This window comes from Malus domestica, chromosome 04 (genome assembly GCF_042453785.1).
Source record: "Malus domestica chromosome 04, GDT2T_hap1".
NCBI lineage: Eukaryota > Viridiplantae > Streptophyta > Magnoliopsida > Rosales > Rosaceae > Malus > Malus domestica.
This window is the reverse complement of record NC_091664.1, coordinates 8,668,026-8,685,702: the sequence shown is the minus strand read 5'-3', so window position 1 is coordinate 8,685,702 and position 17,677 is coordinate 8,668,026. Positions and strand designations below refer to the sequence as shown.

Here is a 17,677-nt window from a genome sequence, read left to right as displayed (position 1 = left end):
TGAGTATAACCATAGTTACTACTTCTCACTTCAACAGAGTCCGAATTTATAGATAACGAGTCATCTTCCTGACTTGACAAAGTCCCCTTGCCTCTTTCTCTACGAGTATAGTCATTTCTTATGGCACAAATTCCTGGTCCTGGCCGCCCACTGCCATGTTCCTCATCCTGTGTTGCATGCGTGAAGTTTGCCTCACCAGTGAAGGGGCTCATAAATCCGGGAGGTGGTCCAACATAGTTTCCATATCCACCACTACCTCAAGCTCCACTATATCCTTCATCATTCCCACCTCCGGTGGTAGGTGAGTCTCCTGATCTTGTACTAGAGCTATCATTAGTATCAGCAGGATCTTGTGGTTGTGTAGGATTGGAAGAATGTGGAATTCCAGTGTTTCTTGGTCTTGGGCGCAAAAGTTCTTCGAAAGAGTCAGCGCTACTAGATCCCACCTCCTCCTCTAATACTCTTTCTACGTTATCCCTTCATTACGGGCTTCTTCAGCAACTCTTGGAGCTGGGTTGCCTTCATCATCATCTAAATGAAGAGGTCTAATCTATTGATAACGTTGGTATATCGGTAATATCAAGATAATATCGGTAAAATAAACATAATAATTCAGTGTGTGTCAGTGTGTGTGTGTGTCAGTGTGTGTGTGTGTGGTGGTGTGTGTGTGTACATTTATCTTATATGCTTTAGGTGCATGGCGTGCCAGTGTGTGTGTGTGGTGGTGTGTGTGTGTGGTGGTGGTGTGTGTGTGTGTGTCAGTGTGTGTGTGTGGTCTTGGTGGTGGTGGTGTGTGTGTGTGTGTGTGGTGGTGTGTTTGTGTGTGTGTGTGTGTGTGTGTGTGTGTGGTGGGTTTTAGAGCTTGCAAAGCTTACATAATATAATATATAATATATATAATATAAATCCCCCAAGATCATCACACCTCTATTACACCTTTTCATTTCTTCTTCTTCCCTTAGCCCTTTCAGAGCCTTTCCAAAGCCCTTTCAGAGCTTCAACACAATGGGTTCCATATTTAAGGTAAGTTTACAAACTTATATTTATATTATTGTAATTTATACAACAACAAAAAAAATTGTGTGGACCCGTACATGTGATCTAAGAACCAAATAATACTTGCATGTTAATTTTTTGAAGTAATTAAGTAATGTTGTATAATTATTCCCTAGGATAATTTTAATATGTTTAATGTTATTTATTATTTTATTATTTTATTACTATTAGGTTTTATTGTCAAATTAGATTATTATTCATTAATATTAGGTTTTTTAATTATCAAATTGGATTATTATTCATTAAATTGGATTATTATTCATTAATATGTTTCATATTAGGATTATTTTATTATCAAAATTGAGGTTTTATTATTCCATATTATTTTTATAATTACTTAAATTCTTACAATCATTTTCTTTACTTCGTATTTAATTCTTCTGTAGAATAACTTTATTATTTAGGTTCTCTTATATAACCGTCATCACTACTATATTTTTTGGCCAAAAAATAATTGCCTAATTTCCATGAAAAATAAATATAGGTACGTTTAAGATGTCTAGTGGAGTTACTAAACGTGATCCAGCTTAGGAACATGGAGACCCAATAGACGGAAACAAACATGGCACAATTTGCAAATATTGTGGTCGGGTAATGAAGAGTGATGGAGTGACACGACTTAAGTACCATCTTAGTGGATTAGATCCAGGAAATAATGTCCAACGATGCAATAATGTCCCCCAGAAGTGAAGGCATTCATCACCACATTATTAAAAAATAAAAAACACCAAAAGGAAAAGAAAACACATGGAATGGAAAATATTCGAGCTGGGCTACGAGGAGAAGTCATTGGCCAAGCAGTTGACAGTGATGATGATGACGATGAGGACGAATGTGATGATGACATAGGACCTGAAGAACGATGCAATTTCAAACAAGCATTATGTGCCTCCAAACAGTCAGCATGGGAAAGAGAACACATTTCATAAAATTCCTAATAGAGCACAAGGTTCCGAGACAAGTGATGGTGCACAAATGAGACGGGGAGCAAGTGTTAGATAATCACAACCAACACCACCAATAGCCCCAAGTTTATATAAGTCATCTAAAGCACGTCAAAAGAGTGTTTGGAGTTATTTCACTGGAGGTAATGTGAAGGAGGGAATGGGGCGTCTAATTAGCAAGTTCTTTATCTATGAAAATGTCCCTGCTGAGAAGGCATCATCACATCATTTCAAAAATATGGTATTGGGATGTTAACATGCCGGTGTTAGAGTACAACCTCCCACTCCCTATGAGGTAAGAAACAAATATTTGGAAATGGAGTATAAAGACATTGGCGAGTATGTTAACAAGTTGAGGTCAAAGTGGGAAACTAATGGTTTTACAATCATGAGTGACGGATGGACTGGCCCGACCAGATTGTCTATCATAAACTTCATGGTATACTCCAAGGGAAAGACAATTTTTTTTAAGTCCATTGATGCTTCAGACCATATAAAGAACTACAAGTATATTTACAAATTATTGAGGGATGTAATCATGGAGGTGGGAGAGCATAATGTTGTCCAAGTCGTGACCGATCACGGTTCTGCATTTGCCAAAGCTGGAAAAAAGTTAATGAAGCATCATAATGTGTTTTGGACATCATGTGTAGCACACTGTATTGATATCATGTTTGAGGCAATGAGGAAGAGAGAGAATATTGCTAATGTCGTAAAAAGAGCTAGAACGATCACAAATTATATTTACAATCACGGTTGGTTGTTGGCAAAGATGTGTGAATTTTGCAAAGGAGAAATTATTCGTCCAGCTACCACTCGATTCGCCACCAACTATATTGCATTAGACAGCCTACTTAAGAAGAAAGCAGGGTTGAAGCAACTATTCACTAGTGACGATTGGGTCAACCACAATTTCAGTCGCTCAAATGCAGGTAGTATGGTGGAAAGTATAGTGCTTGATCATGCTTTTTTGACTCAATCAGAACATGTGTGCCAACTGTTTAAACCTCTTTACAAAGTTTTACGGATCGTTGACACAGAAGTGTATCATACTATGGGGGCAATATATGAGTTGATGCGTATAGTGAAGGAGGACTTGGAAAGAAAACATGGTGCAAGGTGGGTCATAAAGATACTTGATGACTGATGGTATAAAACATTATACCACGATTTGCATGCAGCATGCATAAATTATGTCATAATTTGCAATTCATTTCTTTAGTTGAATAAGTATTATTTCTCTTATTAGAGTATGTGTTTCTTTGAATAGCATATTATTTGAATCCTCGATACCAATACAGACCCAGTGTTGGAGATGATGTTACCCTTATACGTGTTGTACATAATGTATACTCTAAATTCGACCCTGCATCACCAGCAGTTGGCCAATTTGGAAATGAGGTACACAATTACTTAAATTATAATAATTACATTATTGGATTAAACTAACACGATTTATTGAATTCAGCTAACATGGTTTAAATATGCAAGAAGAACTTTTGGAGAACCAACATCAGTTGTTGCTCGAACAAAAATGTCTTCTAGTGAGTGTAAACATATTTCACTATCAGTTTATAATAGAATTTGTTGGAGTTATTAGGCTTATCAACGTTGTTTTTCATTATAGCTGAATTGTGGATCATGTATGGGATTGATGCACCAACTGTGAGAAAGTTAGCAATCAAAGTATTATCACAAACAGCTTCCTCATCTGCTTGTGAAAGAAATTGGAGTACATTTGCACTCATACACACAAAGCAAAGAAATAGGTTGGCTCATAGTAGGTTGGAAAAATTAGTTTATTGCTACTACAACATGAAGCTTCAAATTCGAGATAAAGAAGCAGAAATAGATCATGTCGACCGTGGTGACCCACTAGATGTGTTTGATATTGTTGTTGAAGATGATGATACAGAGGGTAACCAACTTTATCAATGGATTAGACCTCTTCATTTAGATGATGATGAAGGTAACCAAGCTCCAAGAGTTGCTGAAGAAGCACGTAATGAAGGGATAAATGTAGAAAGAGTATTAGATGAGGAGGTGGGATCTAGCAGCGCTGACTCTTTCGAAGAACTTTTGCGCCCAAGACCAAGAAACACTGGAATTACACCTTCTTCCAATCCTACACAATCACAAGATCCTGCTGATACTAATGATGTTGGAAATGTGCCCTAAAGCCAATCATATGATGATACTTTACGGACATTTCACATGTTAAACTAATCTAGTTTAAATATAAAGGGCAAATAATATTGTTTGAGCCGTCTCATATAAATGTTATAACGATAAAGTCCAAGGAATATGTGATTGGGAGAATGCAATCTAATGAAGTTAGATTCATGAGACCATTCTTTCGTAGACACATCCTAAATGTTCCTGATCATAGGATTGTCAATTGGGCATTGACAGTCCGTCAAGATCGGTACGTGCTATGTCTTCTCTCAGGGAGAGTGACTAGTCTCGAGTCATTGGTGTGTGTGACATCAAGACAAGTACGTAGGTGCTCAGTAGAGAATGAGTTCACTGAACGCGATCAACGAAGAGTTCTCATACTCATGTCACATGAGAACTCATGGTTGGGATAATGCAAAGTAGTCCTTTGACCTGAGGCATCACAGTTATCTTGTGGTTAAGTCCTTGATCTTTGATTATGTCAAACGTCATTCCATTGGAGTGTCCACGGCATCGTTGGGGTTAAGCCACTTAGCCATGGAGGCAAGTGAATGCGCAACAAGGGATCTCTAACCTTCAAACTGTTGGAAGTATGCCCACAAAGCCACTCATCTGATGTAATAGCTTTTGGAATACTTATTGTATTAAACTTTTATATGTTTAATGAAGGCAAAGCTTATTGTTAATCACTATTTATTGTATCATGTGTTTAAGCAATAAGGGAATCCAAGGAATGTATTTGATCTAAGAGATAAGTGATTTAAGTAAGTTAGATTATCGAGACCCTTCTCTTATGTTCATTCCTAAAATGTTCCTAGCCATAGGATTGCCAATTGGGCATTCACAATCCGCTAAGGTTAGTATGTGTTATGTCGACTCAAGCGCGAGTATGACTAGTCTCAAGTCATTTAGTGTTGGACACTAAGGCAAACACATAGGTGCTCGAAAGAGTGATCGAGTACACTGAACAACGATCAAAAGAGAGTTCGAACATACATGTCATGTAAGAAATCGAGAGTTGCAATATGCAAAGTAGTCCTTTAACCTAAGGCATCATAGATGTCTAATGGTTAGGTTCTTGATCTTTGATCATGTCAAAAGCATTCCATTTGAGTGTCCACGGCATTGTTGTGGTCAAGCTACCTAGTCATGTAGGCATATGAATGCACAACAAGGAATCTCTAACCTTCCATGGTGGAAGGAGAATACTCTAAGATATGATTCGAGAGTCTTTGGCCAAAGCATATGAATATGACTAAGGAAGTTTGTTCCAAATCATATTCAATTGAATCATATAGAAAAGTATCACATTAGAGAATGACCGTATTGCATTGTAGTTGTAACTAGATAGGTTCTCCAACCACTTCTACTTAGCTTGGGTAATCATGACATGCTGCTAGGTGTCACTCATGGTTTGTGGAAGCCCTAGAGATTAGCAAACACTAATTTTAAGGGAGAATTGAAATGTGGTTTCAATTCACAATCGATCGTTAAGAGTAACAATCGCCCACTACCTCGCTAAATGGAACCTAATGGATCGTACACCGAGTAAGGATGTTGATGAAGAAATTAAATGAAATGGATAAGCAATTAAATGGTTTAATTGAAGAATGGTCAAGGTTAATTAATTAGTTAATTAATTATACGAAATGTTCGTATTGGGTTTATATGTTGGTTTTGGGTTTCGGGGCCCAAAAGCGTTTTGGTCCACAAGGCCCATTATGTTTAAGTTGTATGACAACTAAAACAAAATGGGCAATTAGCCCAATCAATTTGATATGGCCGGCCATTAGGGTGAGAAGTGTCAAACTTGGATTAATTACAAGTTTGCCACTCACATGTGATGAAGTATAAATTCAACTTTATAGCTTTATTTTCATTTAGGGGTTTTTCTTGGAAGAAAGAGGTGAAACCTATTCTCTCTTTTTCAACAAGGAGGCTGGCCACTTAGAGGAGATTTAGCTAGCAATCTATTCTTCTCTAAGTCATCCATTTCATCTTCACAATACATCATTGGTGAAGAGACTTAGAGACATCAAGCTTTTGATGTTTTGGAGAACAAATCCTCAAATCATCAAAGAAGCAAAGGAGCACTAAAAGGAAGGAAATCACAAGGAAGATCCAAGGAGCAAGGAGGTGACTTGAAGGCCCTCCACTTGGGTGAATCCCTTGTGTAATCAAGGATGAGCTTCAAGGGTAAAGAAACTCTAAATCTTTCCTTCTCTTTAATGTTGTTAAAGAGTTTATTGGTTCACCATATACTAGGCTTTGAAAGTCATGGGTTTTATGAATTGTTTTTTAATGCATGCCTACTTTAATGTGTTAATAGTTTGCATATGTATTCAAATGTTCTTATTTGTTCTTAGCTAGGACAAAATTTTTCCTTCAAGTACAAGATCAGGAGACTCACCTACCACCGAATGTGGGAATGATGAAGGATATAGTGGAGCTTGAGGTAGTGGTGGATATGAAAACTATGTTGGACCACCTTCCGGATTTATGAGCCCCTTCACTGGTGAGGCAAACTTCACGCATGCAACACAGGATGAGGACCATGGCAGTAGGCGGCCAGGACCAGGAATTGGTGCCATAGGGAAAGACTATACTCGTAGAGAAAGAGGCAAGGGGACTTTGTCAAGTCAAGAAGATGACTCGTTATCTATAACTTCGGACTCTGTTGGAGTGAGAAGTAGTAACTATGGTTATACTCATAACCAACCATTTTCCTACCCTTCATATCCCATTCTTGTTGCGATGGAATCGAGCAACTTATGGAAAGAATCCGAGACTCAATTTTCAGATGATTTTTCTTATGGACAACGTCAACCAATCTCGGATCCATATGGGTGGCATGTTAACAATTACATGCAAAACTATTTAGGGGATTTATCATTTGATGACTACTCTTCACAATACACTTACTCTACACATAGAGATGATGAAGATAGTGAAAATTTTGAACCTCAAAGGAACTCTATGTAGTACTAAGTCACTCATGTATCTTACCATGCAATATATAAAGTGTAAAATATTGTACTAATTCATTATATATAAATGATTATGGGAGGTTGTACTCCAACACCGGCTTGTTGAAATCCCAATACCATATTTTTGAAATGATGTGATGATGCCTTCTCAGCAGGGACATTTTCATAGATAAAAAACTTGCTAATTAGACGCCCTATTCCCTCCTTCACATTACCTCTAGTGAAATAAATCCAAACACTCTTTTGACGTGCTTTGGATGACTTATATAAACTTGGGGATATTTGTGGTGTTGGTTGTGATTCTCTAACACTTGCTCCCCATCTCATTTGTGCACCATCACTTGTCCCGGAACCTTGTGCTCTATTAGGAATTTTAAGGTGTTCTCTTTCCCATGCTGACTGTTTAGAGGCACGTAATGCTTGTTTGAAATTGCGTCGTTCTTCAGGTCCTATGTCATCATCACATTCGTCCTCATCGCCATCATCATCACTGTCAACCACTTGGCCAATGACTTCTCCTCGTAGCCCAGCTCGAATATTTTCCATTACATGTGTTTTCTTTTCCTTCAGGTGTTTTTTATTTTTTAATAATATCGTGATGAATGCCTTCACTTCTGGGAGGACATTATCGTATCGTTGGACATTATTTCCTGGATCTAATCCACTAAGATGGTACTTAAGTCGTGTCACTCCGCCACTCTTCATTACCCGACCATAATATTTGCAAATTGTGCCATGTTTGTTTCCGTCTATTGGGTCTCCATGTTCCCAAGCTGCATCACGTTTAGTAACTCCACTAGACATCTTAAACGTACCTATATTTATTTTTCATGGAAATTAGGCAATTGTTTTTTGGCCAAAAAATATAGTAGTGATGACGGTTATATAAGAGAACCTAAATAATAAAGTTATTCTACAGAAGAATTAAATACGAAGTAAAGAAAATGATTGTAAGAATTTAAGTAATTATAAAAATTGTCACAGCCCGTCTCGAGATTTTCTATTCAGGACGTGAAATGACGGAATTGCCCTTAACGGGCATTAAGGTTCGTGGGTGTGTGACATTATTTGGTCTAATCCTAGTTATGTTTTGGAAGAAAATAAATAAGATAAGTTGACTTATTAATTTTGGTTCTTGTTACTTTGGGTAGGAAAGAATTGGATGGTGTGGATTTGTTGTTAGACCACACACTCACTCCCTGCCATCCCTCTCTTCCCCGTGCCTCTCTCTCTCCTCCATCCAGACTCTCTCTCTCTCTCTCACACACAAACGTACGGCCTCACCCAAAAACCTCCCAAATCTCGGTGGATCGAGGCAACCAAGGTATGCATCGTCATCCTTGAGTCATTTTAAGTCGATTGGTACTAGTTTTAGGAAGTGAAACCCTCGGAATCACATGAAACTCGAACCTCCATTTTTTGTCACTGTTCATGCAAACGTAAAATGTTGTGTTTCAGGGAATTCTAAGCCTATAGTGAGCTTAGTGAGGTCCCAAGGAAGCTTGGAGTGCTTCGTTTGAAGGATTTGGACGTCGGGATCACGTGGTTCAACTTTGGCCGGTTTTCTTGGAATTTTTCCGGTGAGATTTCTTGATTTTTAGAGCCTTAAACTAGTCTATCGTGATTCTACATGTTTGGGGCTTCATTTTGGTATAAAATACGAAGCAAATGGTTGAGAAACGAAGGAGAACGAAATGTTCAAAGTTTGGCCGAAAAAACCAGTCCGGCGACTGGCTGAGGAAGAAGGTGCGCGTGGACCCGTGCCACCCACGGGGCGTGGGGGCGCGTGGCACCTCCAAAAAATTTTCTAAAAATTACTCAACGTCCGTGACGTCGAGTAGGTCGATGTGGTATATTCATATACCCAAATTGAGCATCGTATGAGAAGTTATTTCGAATTATTGGTTATGTGTTTAAAATTAACGTTTTTATAGTTGTTTCGCATATAAGTGACACCTATCCCGAGGACGAGCGCATCCAGGGACGCCACGGGGGTTACGACCCATCGACTTATCAGTGAGTGGGCAGTTTTGATTTCGTATTACCTATATACAACTGTTTTCCCAGAAAATGCGTTTTTACGAAAGTTATGAATTAATTTGCCATGCATGCAATTGTTGAGATATTTAGTTTGATAATTGATGCATATATATGTGAAATGATGCGGTGGACGCACATATGAGTTTTATTATTATTCAGCTGAGTTATTTTATATGAATTGCATTGAAAGCTCATAACCTGCACTTAGGTGTTAGTGCTTATATTATTATTCACCACACCGCACGCTCGTCTTGGATCCAAGTAGGTGGATGTCGTACAGACCATGTGAGGGTTCCGACATGCTAGTCGTACAGATCACTAGATGTGATTCCGACTAGTGGGTGACCTAAGTTATGCGCGCTGATGATTGATGAGAGAAGCACTAGAGCGTATTTATACACCTTCATCATACAGACTACTATATGTAGTTCCGAGTGACGTGCAGAGTTGGACCGTACAGGTCACCGAGGTGACTCCGGTTGGATTGGATGTTGAGCTTTAGAATCAGCCGTACAAGACCATTGTAGGGTCTCCGGTTGATTTATCACTTCACCTGATTGATATTGATGCATTATGATTATATTTTGGGCATGGCATATCATTACTGAGACATTATGTTGATGGATGTGAGCTGAGTTTTGTTGATGTGTATATATATATGTTATATACTATTTTCTGGGAAAGTATACAAGTTTTACGGTGAGGGGTTATAAATGTTTTAAATGAAATGTTTTGGGAAACTCTTTGGTTTTACTGACCCACTCATTTTGTTTTGCGCCCATCTAGGTTCTAGTTAGCGGTTGGTGACTCTCGAGGTCTTTTTCCGGCATTCTGACAGACTCTTGGCATGTAGGACCCACCTGAGGGTGATGTACTTTTATTTTAGTCCTACTTGACTGCACTTAAACCTATGCTCTGAATTTATGTGTTTACTTTATAACTCGTCCTGTTATTCTAGTAGGTTGTTCTGCTAGAGTTTGGTTTGAATTCCTTCTTATGTATGTTATTGTTTCGCTTCCGTGTCGCACTTATGGTTACGTCACGCTCACGTAACGACCAGCATGCCTGGATCCTCTGGATCGAGGTGTGTCAGTTTGGTATCAGAGTCTAGGTTGCAGTCATGTATAATTGTTAATGCTTTAATGATCTTTTGATGTTTTCTGTCAGAATTATGCCGCCTCGTAGAGAGCGTAGGGAGTCCCGCCGTACTCCTGACCCTAATTTTCCGGATATCACTCAGTTAGTTGGGGGAAGCAATGGCTCATGCTTTTCAGAATGTGATTCGTCATCCTCCCCCACCTCAGAGGACACCCCTGAAGACCATGTACAATTTGAAATTAGATCGTTTTATGGGTGATGAAGGTCACGAGGGGGCAGAGAAATGGCTAGATCATATTGAAAAGACGTTTCACGTAATGCAAAGTCAGGGGGATTTTCCGGCTGATAGGTGGTTGGAGACTACTACCTGGTTTTTGGGTCGAGAGCCGGCAAGTTGGTGGAGGAATCAGACTCAGTTTATATCCCCAGCTATGGCATCTGATTGGGAGGTATTTAAAGATAATTTCAAGAAAAGATTTGTTCCCCCAGAGTATATTGACCGCAAGAAACAGGAATTTACTCGGTTGAAACAGAAGAATATGTCAGCTTATGAGTAGTACAGAAAGTTTACTGATTTGTCTCGCTATGACCCTGATACAGCTGGTAATCAGGGAGAGATGCTTCGGCATTTCAAGTTGGGATCTAAGAAAAAGTGGCGTACCTTTGCCAGTGCACTTCCCTGCGCCGATTACCATGAATTTTTCGAGATTTTGGTTAGAATGGAGGACTCTGATAATCTTCCCAGTGAGAGTGAAGATGATGAAGACAAGAATGACGGTCAGAAGAAGGATGATAAAGGTAAAGGTATTTCTATTCTGGGACCTCGCAAGACTCAGAATTTTAAGAAGAATGGAGCAAGTTCGAGTTCTTCTAGTGGTGGATTTAGTGTTACTGGCTCGAGGAGAAGTGGTGGTAGATTTTCTGGTGGGCCTAGATTTCAGAGACAGAGGGATTCTGGTGGTGCTGGTGGTTCTGGCACTCCGTGGTGCCGCCGTTGTAATTTTCGTCACCATGGTGAGTGTAGGAGAGGTAGTGGTGCTTGCTTTACTTGTGGGCAAATGGGACATCGGGCTTCTCAGTGTCCCCAGGGTCAGCAGAGACCGCAGCAGACCAATATGCCACCTCCAGTACCGATTCAGCAGAGTTTTGGACCAGGCGGTTATGGCCAGCCGAGTCGTGGTGGTGCCTACCACTACCAGGGGGATGCTGCTCCATATGCTCCCGGACCTTATCAGTATCCCCAGGAGCCTTATTCTCAGGTTGGGTATTCTCAGGACTTTAGAGGTTATTCTTCTTATTCATCTATGCCAGCTGGTGGATCGCAGTGGCATCAGGGAGGTCAGCCCCGTCAGGGGGAAGTTGCTACCGGTAGTGCAGGATCATCCAGGCAGCCTAGTCAGCCAGGCTAGGGACGTACTCCTCAGGGACGAGGTAATCAGGGTAGTAGAGGTCATGGTGGACGACAGCAAGCTCAGGGGCGAGTTAATCACATCTCACTACAAGAGGCCCAGAACCATCCAGACTTGATCATGGGTACGTTAAATGTTCTTGGTCATTTTGCTAAGGTTTTGATTGATTGTGGTGCTACGCACTCTGTGATTTCTCATACGTTTGCTCAAATGACCCAACATCACCCTTCACCTCTAGGATTTGACTTAGAGTTTACCATGCCTAGAGGAGATAAATGTTTTGTTGATAGTGTGTATCTTGGGTGTCCAGTGATGGTAGAGGGTGTAATTATGTCAGCTGATCTTATTCCGTTAGATATTATGGATTTTGATGTGATTCTAGGGGCTGATTGGTTGCATTATAATCGTGCCCATATTGATTGTTATGGTAAATCAGTTACTTTTTATCGTCCTGGACTACCCGAGGTTACTTTTGTGGGCGAAAGAAGTGGGGTGAGACATGGTGTCATTTCTACCATAAGAGCAAGGAAATTATTATCTAAGGGTTGTCAGGGATATTTAGCACATGTGGTGTTAAATGATGTTGTTCCTCCTAGTATAGAAGAAGTTGGTGTGGTCAGACATTATCCTGATGTATTTCCTGATGATTTGCCGGGGTTGCCGCCAGAAAGAGAGGTGGAATTCTCTATTGATTTGCTTCCAGGTATTGACCCTATATCTCTAACTCCTTATAGAATGGCTCCTGCTAAGTTGAGAGAATTGAAAATTCAGTTGCAAGAATTACTTGATAAAGGTTTCATTCAACCTAGTTCGTCACCTTGGGGTGCCCTAGTATTATTTGTGAGGAAGAAAGATGGAACTCTACGATTATGTATTGACTATAGGCAATTGAACCGGGTAACGATTAAAAACCGTTATCCATTGCCTCGCATTGATGATTTGTTTGATCAGCTGAAAGGTGCGTGTGTTTTCTCTAAGATTGATTTGAGATCCGGTTATTATCAGTTGAAAATTAAAAAGGAAGATGTACCTAAGACGGCCTTCCGAACCCGTTACGGACATTATGAATTTTTGGTTATGCCGTTTGGGTTGACTAATGCACCTGCAGCTTTCATGAGGTTGATGAATAAGGTATTCCAGCAATATCTTGATAAATTTGTTATTGTTTTTATTGATGATATTCTGGTGTAGTCTAAATCTAAAGTAGATCATATCCGGCATCTTAACTTGGTTTTAAAGAAATTGAGGGAGCATCAGTTGTATGCTAAGTTCAGTAAATGTCAGTTTTGGTTGACTGAAGTGGCATTTTTGGGGCATGTTGTATCGGCTCAAGGAATTCAGGTTGATCCTCAAAAGATAGCAGCAGTGGAGAATTGGGAACAACCTCGAACCGTCACTGAAGTACGAAGTTTTCTTGGTTTGGCAGGTTATTATCGACGGTTTGTTCAGGATTTCTCTATGATTGCTTTGCCGTTAACGAAGTTGACCAGGAAGGATGTTAAATTCGAGTGGGAAAATTGTGAGCGGAGTTTCCAGCAATTGAAATATTGCCTCACTCATGTTCCAGTGTTGGTACTTCCTGATGATAGCGGTAATTTTGAAATTTATAGTGATGCTTCCTTGAATGGATTGGGATGTGTTTTGATGCAACATAATAAGGTGATTGCTTATGCCTCTCGACAATTGAAAAATCATGAAAGGAATTATCCTACTCACGATCTTGAATTGGCAGCAATTGTTTTTGCTTTGAAAATTTGGAGGCATTATTTATATGGTGAGAAGTGTAAGATCTTCACAGATCACAAGAGTCTTCAGTATTTGTTTTACTCAACATGATCTTAATCTTCGTCAGCGAAGGTGGATGGAATTGCTAAGCGATTACGACTGTACTATTGAGTATCATCCAGGTCGTGCTAATGTGGTAGCGGATGCACTGAGTAGAAAGCCTCAAGGTAGACTCAATGCTTTATATGCTAGTCGTGTTCCTCTTCTTGCTGAGCTGAGGGTAACTGGAGTAAGGTTAGAGTTGGAAGACCGAAGTGGAGCTTTTCTTGCTAGTTTTCAAGTCAGGCCAGTTTTGGTGGATCGTATACTCGAAGCTCAGATAGTGGATGAGGAAATTCAGGAGTTGGTTCAATTAAGAAGTGAAGGGAAAAAGAAAGACCTCAGAATTCGAGAATCAGATGGTATGCTTATGCAGGAAAACAGAATGTATGTTCCGAATAATGAGGAATTAAATAAGGAAATTTTGGATGAAGCGCATTGTTCAGCTTATGCGATGCACCCGGGAGGAACTAAAATGTATCATACCATTCGACCATTTTATTATTGGCCGGGTATGAAAAGGGAAATTGCTGAGTATGTGAGTAGATGTATTATTTGCCAGCAAGTTAAAGCAGAAAGAAAGAAGCCATTTGGGCGAATGCAGCCACTTCCCGTTCCCCAGTGGAAATGGGAAAATATAACCATGGATTTCGTGTATAAACTTCCTCGTACACGAAATGGATTCGATGGTATTTGGGTGATTGTGGATCGACTTACCAAGTCAGCGCATTTCATTCCAGTGAGGGAGAAATACCCTCTGAATAAATTGGCTAAGTTGTTCATTACGAAGATTGTGAAGTATCATGGAGTTCCGGTGAACATTATTTCTGATCGAGACCCAAGATTTACTTCTAAATTCTGGGTGGCTTTTCAGGAAGTTCTTGTACTCAATTGCTTTATAGCACGGCTTATCATCCTCAAACTGATGGGAAATCAGATAGGACTATTCAGACGTTAGAGGATATGTTGAGATCTTCAGTATTACAATTTGGTGATTCCTGGCATGATCGTCTGGACTTGATGGAGTTTGCTTACAATAATAGTTTTCACTCGAGCATTGGTATGTCACCATTTGAGGCACTCTATGGTAGGGCGTGTCGCACGCCATTGTGTTAGTCTGAGGTTAGTGAAAGAGTGTTAGAAGGCCCCGAGATTGTGGATGAGACAACTCAAAATGTTCAGGTGATTAAGTCAAACCTGAAAGCAGCCCAGGATCGATAGAAGAGCTTAGCGGATCGACATACTACTGATCGAGTGTATGATGTGGGTGATTGGGTGTTTTTGAAATTGTCACCTTGGAGAGGTGTGGTACGATTTGGAAAAAGAATGATGCTAAGCCCGAGATACATTGGACCATATGTGATCACTGAAAGAGTTGGTGAAGTTGCCTACCGGTTGGAGTTGCCTCCGGAGCTATCTAAGGTCCATAATGTGTTCCATGTCTCTATGCTTCGGCATTATATTTCTGATCCTTCTCATGTGATCCTTCATCAACCGCTAGAGATTAATCCAGATTTGACATATGATGAGGAACCAATCACTATATTGGATTGGAAAGATAAGATTATAAGGAACAAGACGGTGAGCTTGGTGAAGGTGTTGTGGAGGAACCATTCCGTAGAAGAAGCTACCTGGGAGACAGAAGATCGAATGAGAGAGATGTACCCAAGGTTATTCTACGAGTATTAAATGGTTTAATTAGTTGTGGGAATTTCGGGGACGAAATTCTATAAGGAGGGGAGATTGTCACAGCCCGTCCCAAGATTTTCTATTCAGGACGTGAAATGACGGAATTGCCCTTAACGGGCATTAAGGTTCGTGGGTGTGTGACATTATTTGGTCTAATCCTAGTTATGTTTTGGAAGAAAATAAATAAGATAAGTTGACTTATTAATTTTGGTTCTTGTTACTTTGGGTAGGAAAGAATTGGATGGTGTGGATTTGTTGTTAGACCACACACTCACTCCCTGCCATCCCTCTCTTCCCCGTGCCTCTCTTTCTCCTCCATCCCGACTCTCTCTCTCTCTCTTTCACCCTCAAACGTACGGCCTCACCCAAAAACCTCCCAAATCTCGGTGGATCGAGGCAACCAAGGTATGCATCTTCATCCTTGAGTCATTTTAAGTCGATTGGTACTAGTTTTAGGAAGTGAAACCCTCGGAATCACATGAAACCCGAACCTCCATTTTTGGTCACTGTTCATGCAAACGTAAAATGTTGTGTTTCAGGGAATTTTAAGCCTATAGTGAGCTTAGTGAGGTCCCAAGGAAGCTCGGAGTGCTTCGTTTGAAGGATTTGGACGTCGGGATCACGTGGTTCAACTTTGGCCGGTTTTCTTGGAATTTTTCCTGTGAGATTTCTTGATTTTTAGAGCCTTAAACTAGTCTATCGTGATTCTACATGTTTGGGGCTTCATTTTGGTATAAAATACGAAGAAAATGGTTGAGAAACGAAGGAGAACGAAGTGTTCAAAGTTTGGCCGGAAACCAGCCGCCGGAAAAACCAGTCCGACGATTGGCTGAGGAAGAAGGTGCGCGTGGGGGGCGCGTGGACCCGTGCCACCCACGGCGCGTGGGGGCGCATGGGACCTCCAAAAAAATTTCTAAAAATTACTCGACATCCGTGATGTCGAGTAGGTCGATGTGGTATATTCATATACCCAAATTGAGCATCGTGTGAGAAGTTATTTCGAATTATTGGTTATGTGTTTAAAATTAACGTTTTTATAGTTGTTTCGCATATAGGTGACACCTATCCCGAGGACGAGCGCATCCAGGGACGCCACGGGGCTTACGACCCATCGACTTATCAGTGAGTGGGCAGTTTTGATTTCGTATTACCTATATACAACTGTTTTTCCCAGAAAATGCGTTTTTACGAAAGTTATGAATTAATTTGCCATGCATGCAATTGTTGAGATATTTAGTTTGATAATTGATGCATATATATGTGAAATGATGCGGTGGACGCACAGGTGAGTTTTATTATTATTCAGCTGAGTTATTTTATATGAATTGCATTGAAAGCTCATAACCTGCACTTAGGTGTTAGTGCTTATATTATTATTCACCACACCGCACGCTCGTCTTGGATCCAAGTAGGTGGATGTCGTACAGACCATGTGAGGGTTCCGACATGCTAGTCGTACAGATCACTAGATGTGATTCCGACTAGTGGGTGACCTTAGTTATGCGCGTTGATGATTGATGAGAGAAGCACTAGAGCGTATTTATACACCTTCATCGTACAGACTACTATATGTAGTTCCGAGTGACGTGCAGAGCTGGACCGTACAGGTCACCGAGGTGACTCCGGTTGGATTGGATGTTGAGCTTTAGAATCAGCCGTACAGGACCATTGTAGGGTCTCCGATTGATTTATCACTTCACCTGATTGATATTGATGCATTACGATTATATTTTGGGCATGGCATATCATTACTGAGATATTATGTTGATGGATGTGAGCTGAGTTTTGTTGATGTGTATATATATATGTTATATACTATTTTCTGGGAAAGTATACAAGTTTTACGGTGAGGGGTTATAAATGTTTTAAATGAAATGTTTTGGGAAACTCTTTGGTTTTACTGACCCACTCATTTTGTTTTGTGCCCCTATAGGTTCTAGTTAGCGGTTGGTGACTCTCGAGGTCTTTTTCCGGCATTCTGACAGACTCTTGGCATGTAGGACTCACCTGAGGGTGATGTACTTTTATTTTAGTCCTACTTGACTGCACTTAAACCTATGCTCTGAATTTATGTGTTTACTTTATAACTCGTCCTGTTATTCTAGTAGGTTGTTCTGCTAGAGTTTGGTTTGAATTCCTTCTTATGTATGTTATTGTTTCGCTTCCGTGTCGCACTTATGGTTACGTCACGCTCACGTGACAACCAGCATGCCTGGATCCTCTGGATCGGGGTGTGTCAAAAATAATATGGAATAATAAAACCTAAAATTTGATAATAAAATAATCCTAATATTAAACATATTAATGAATAATAATCTAATTTGATAATAATCCAATTTAATGAATAATAATCCAATTTGATAATAAAAAAACCTAATATTAATGAATAATAATCCAATTTGATAATAAAACCTAATAGTAATAAAATAATAAAATAATAAATAACATTAAACAT

General features: G+C 39.9%; 1 protein-coding gene across 1 annotated transcript; it reads left to right on the top strand.

Annotated features, from left to right (window-relative positions):
- The first annotated feature begins 10,458 nt into the window (after positions 1 to 10,458).
- Positions 10,459 to 15,222, top strand: LOC139194971 (uncharacterized). The gene is made up of 8 exons (XM_070820133.1): positions 10,459 to 10,749; positions 10,858 to 11,668; positions 12,146 to 12,840; positions 12,901 to 13,110; positions 13,192 to 13,368; positions 13,562 to 13,895; positions 14,408 to 14,593; positions 14,837 to 15,222. Exons 1-8 carry the CDS (start codon positions 10,459 to 10,461, stop codon positions 15,220 to 15,222), a joined length of 3,090 nt encoding a protein of 1,029 aa, XP_070676234.1.
- The last annotated feature ends 2,455 nt before the right edge of the window (positions 15,223 to 17,677 follow it).

Bases quoted from the DNA above. Each gene is read 5' to 3' on its own strand.
- LOC139194971 (XM_070820133.1), top strand. From the start codon at position 10,459: ATGGCTCATGCTTTTCAGAATGTGATTCGTCATCCTCCCCCACCTCAG. The intron at 12,841-12,900 runs GTATTCCAGCAA...ATTCTGGTGTAG, and splicing joins TCATGAGGTTGATGAATAAG to TCTAAATCTAAAGTAGATCA. The intron at 14,594-14,836 runs GTATGTCACCAT...CACCTTGGAGAG, and splicing joins TAGTTTTCACTCGAGCATTG to GTGTGGTACGATTTGGAAAA.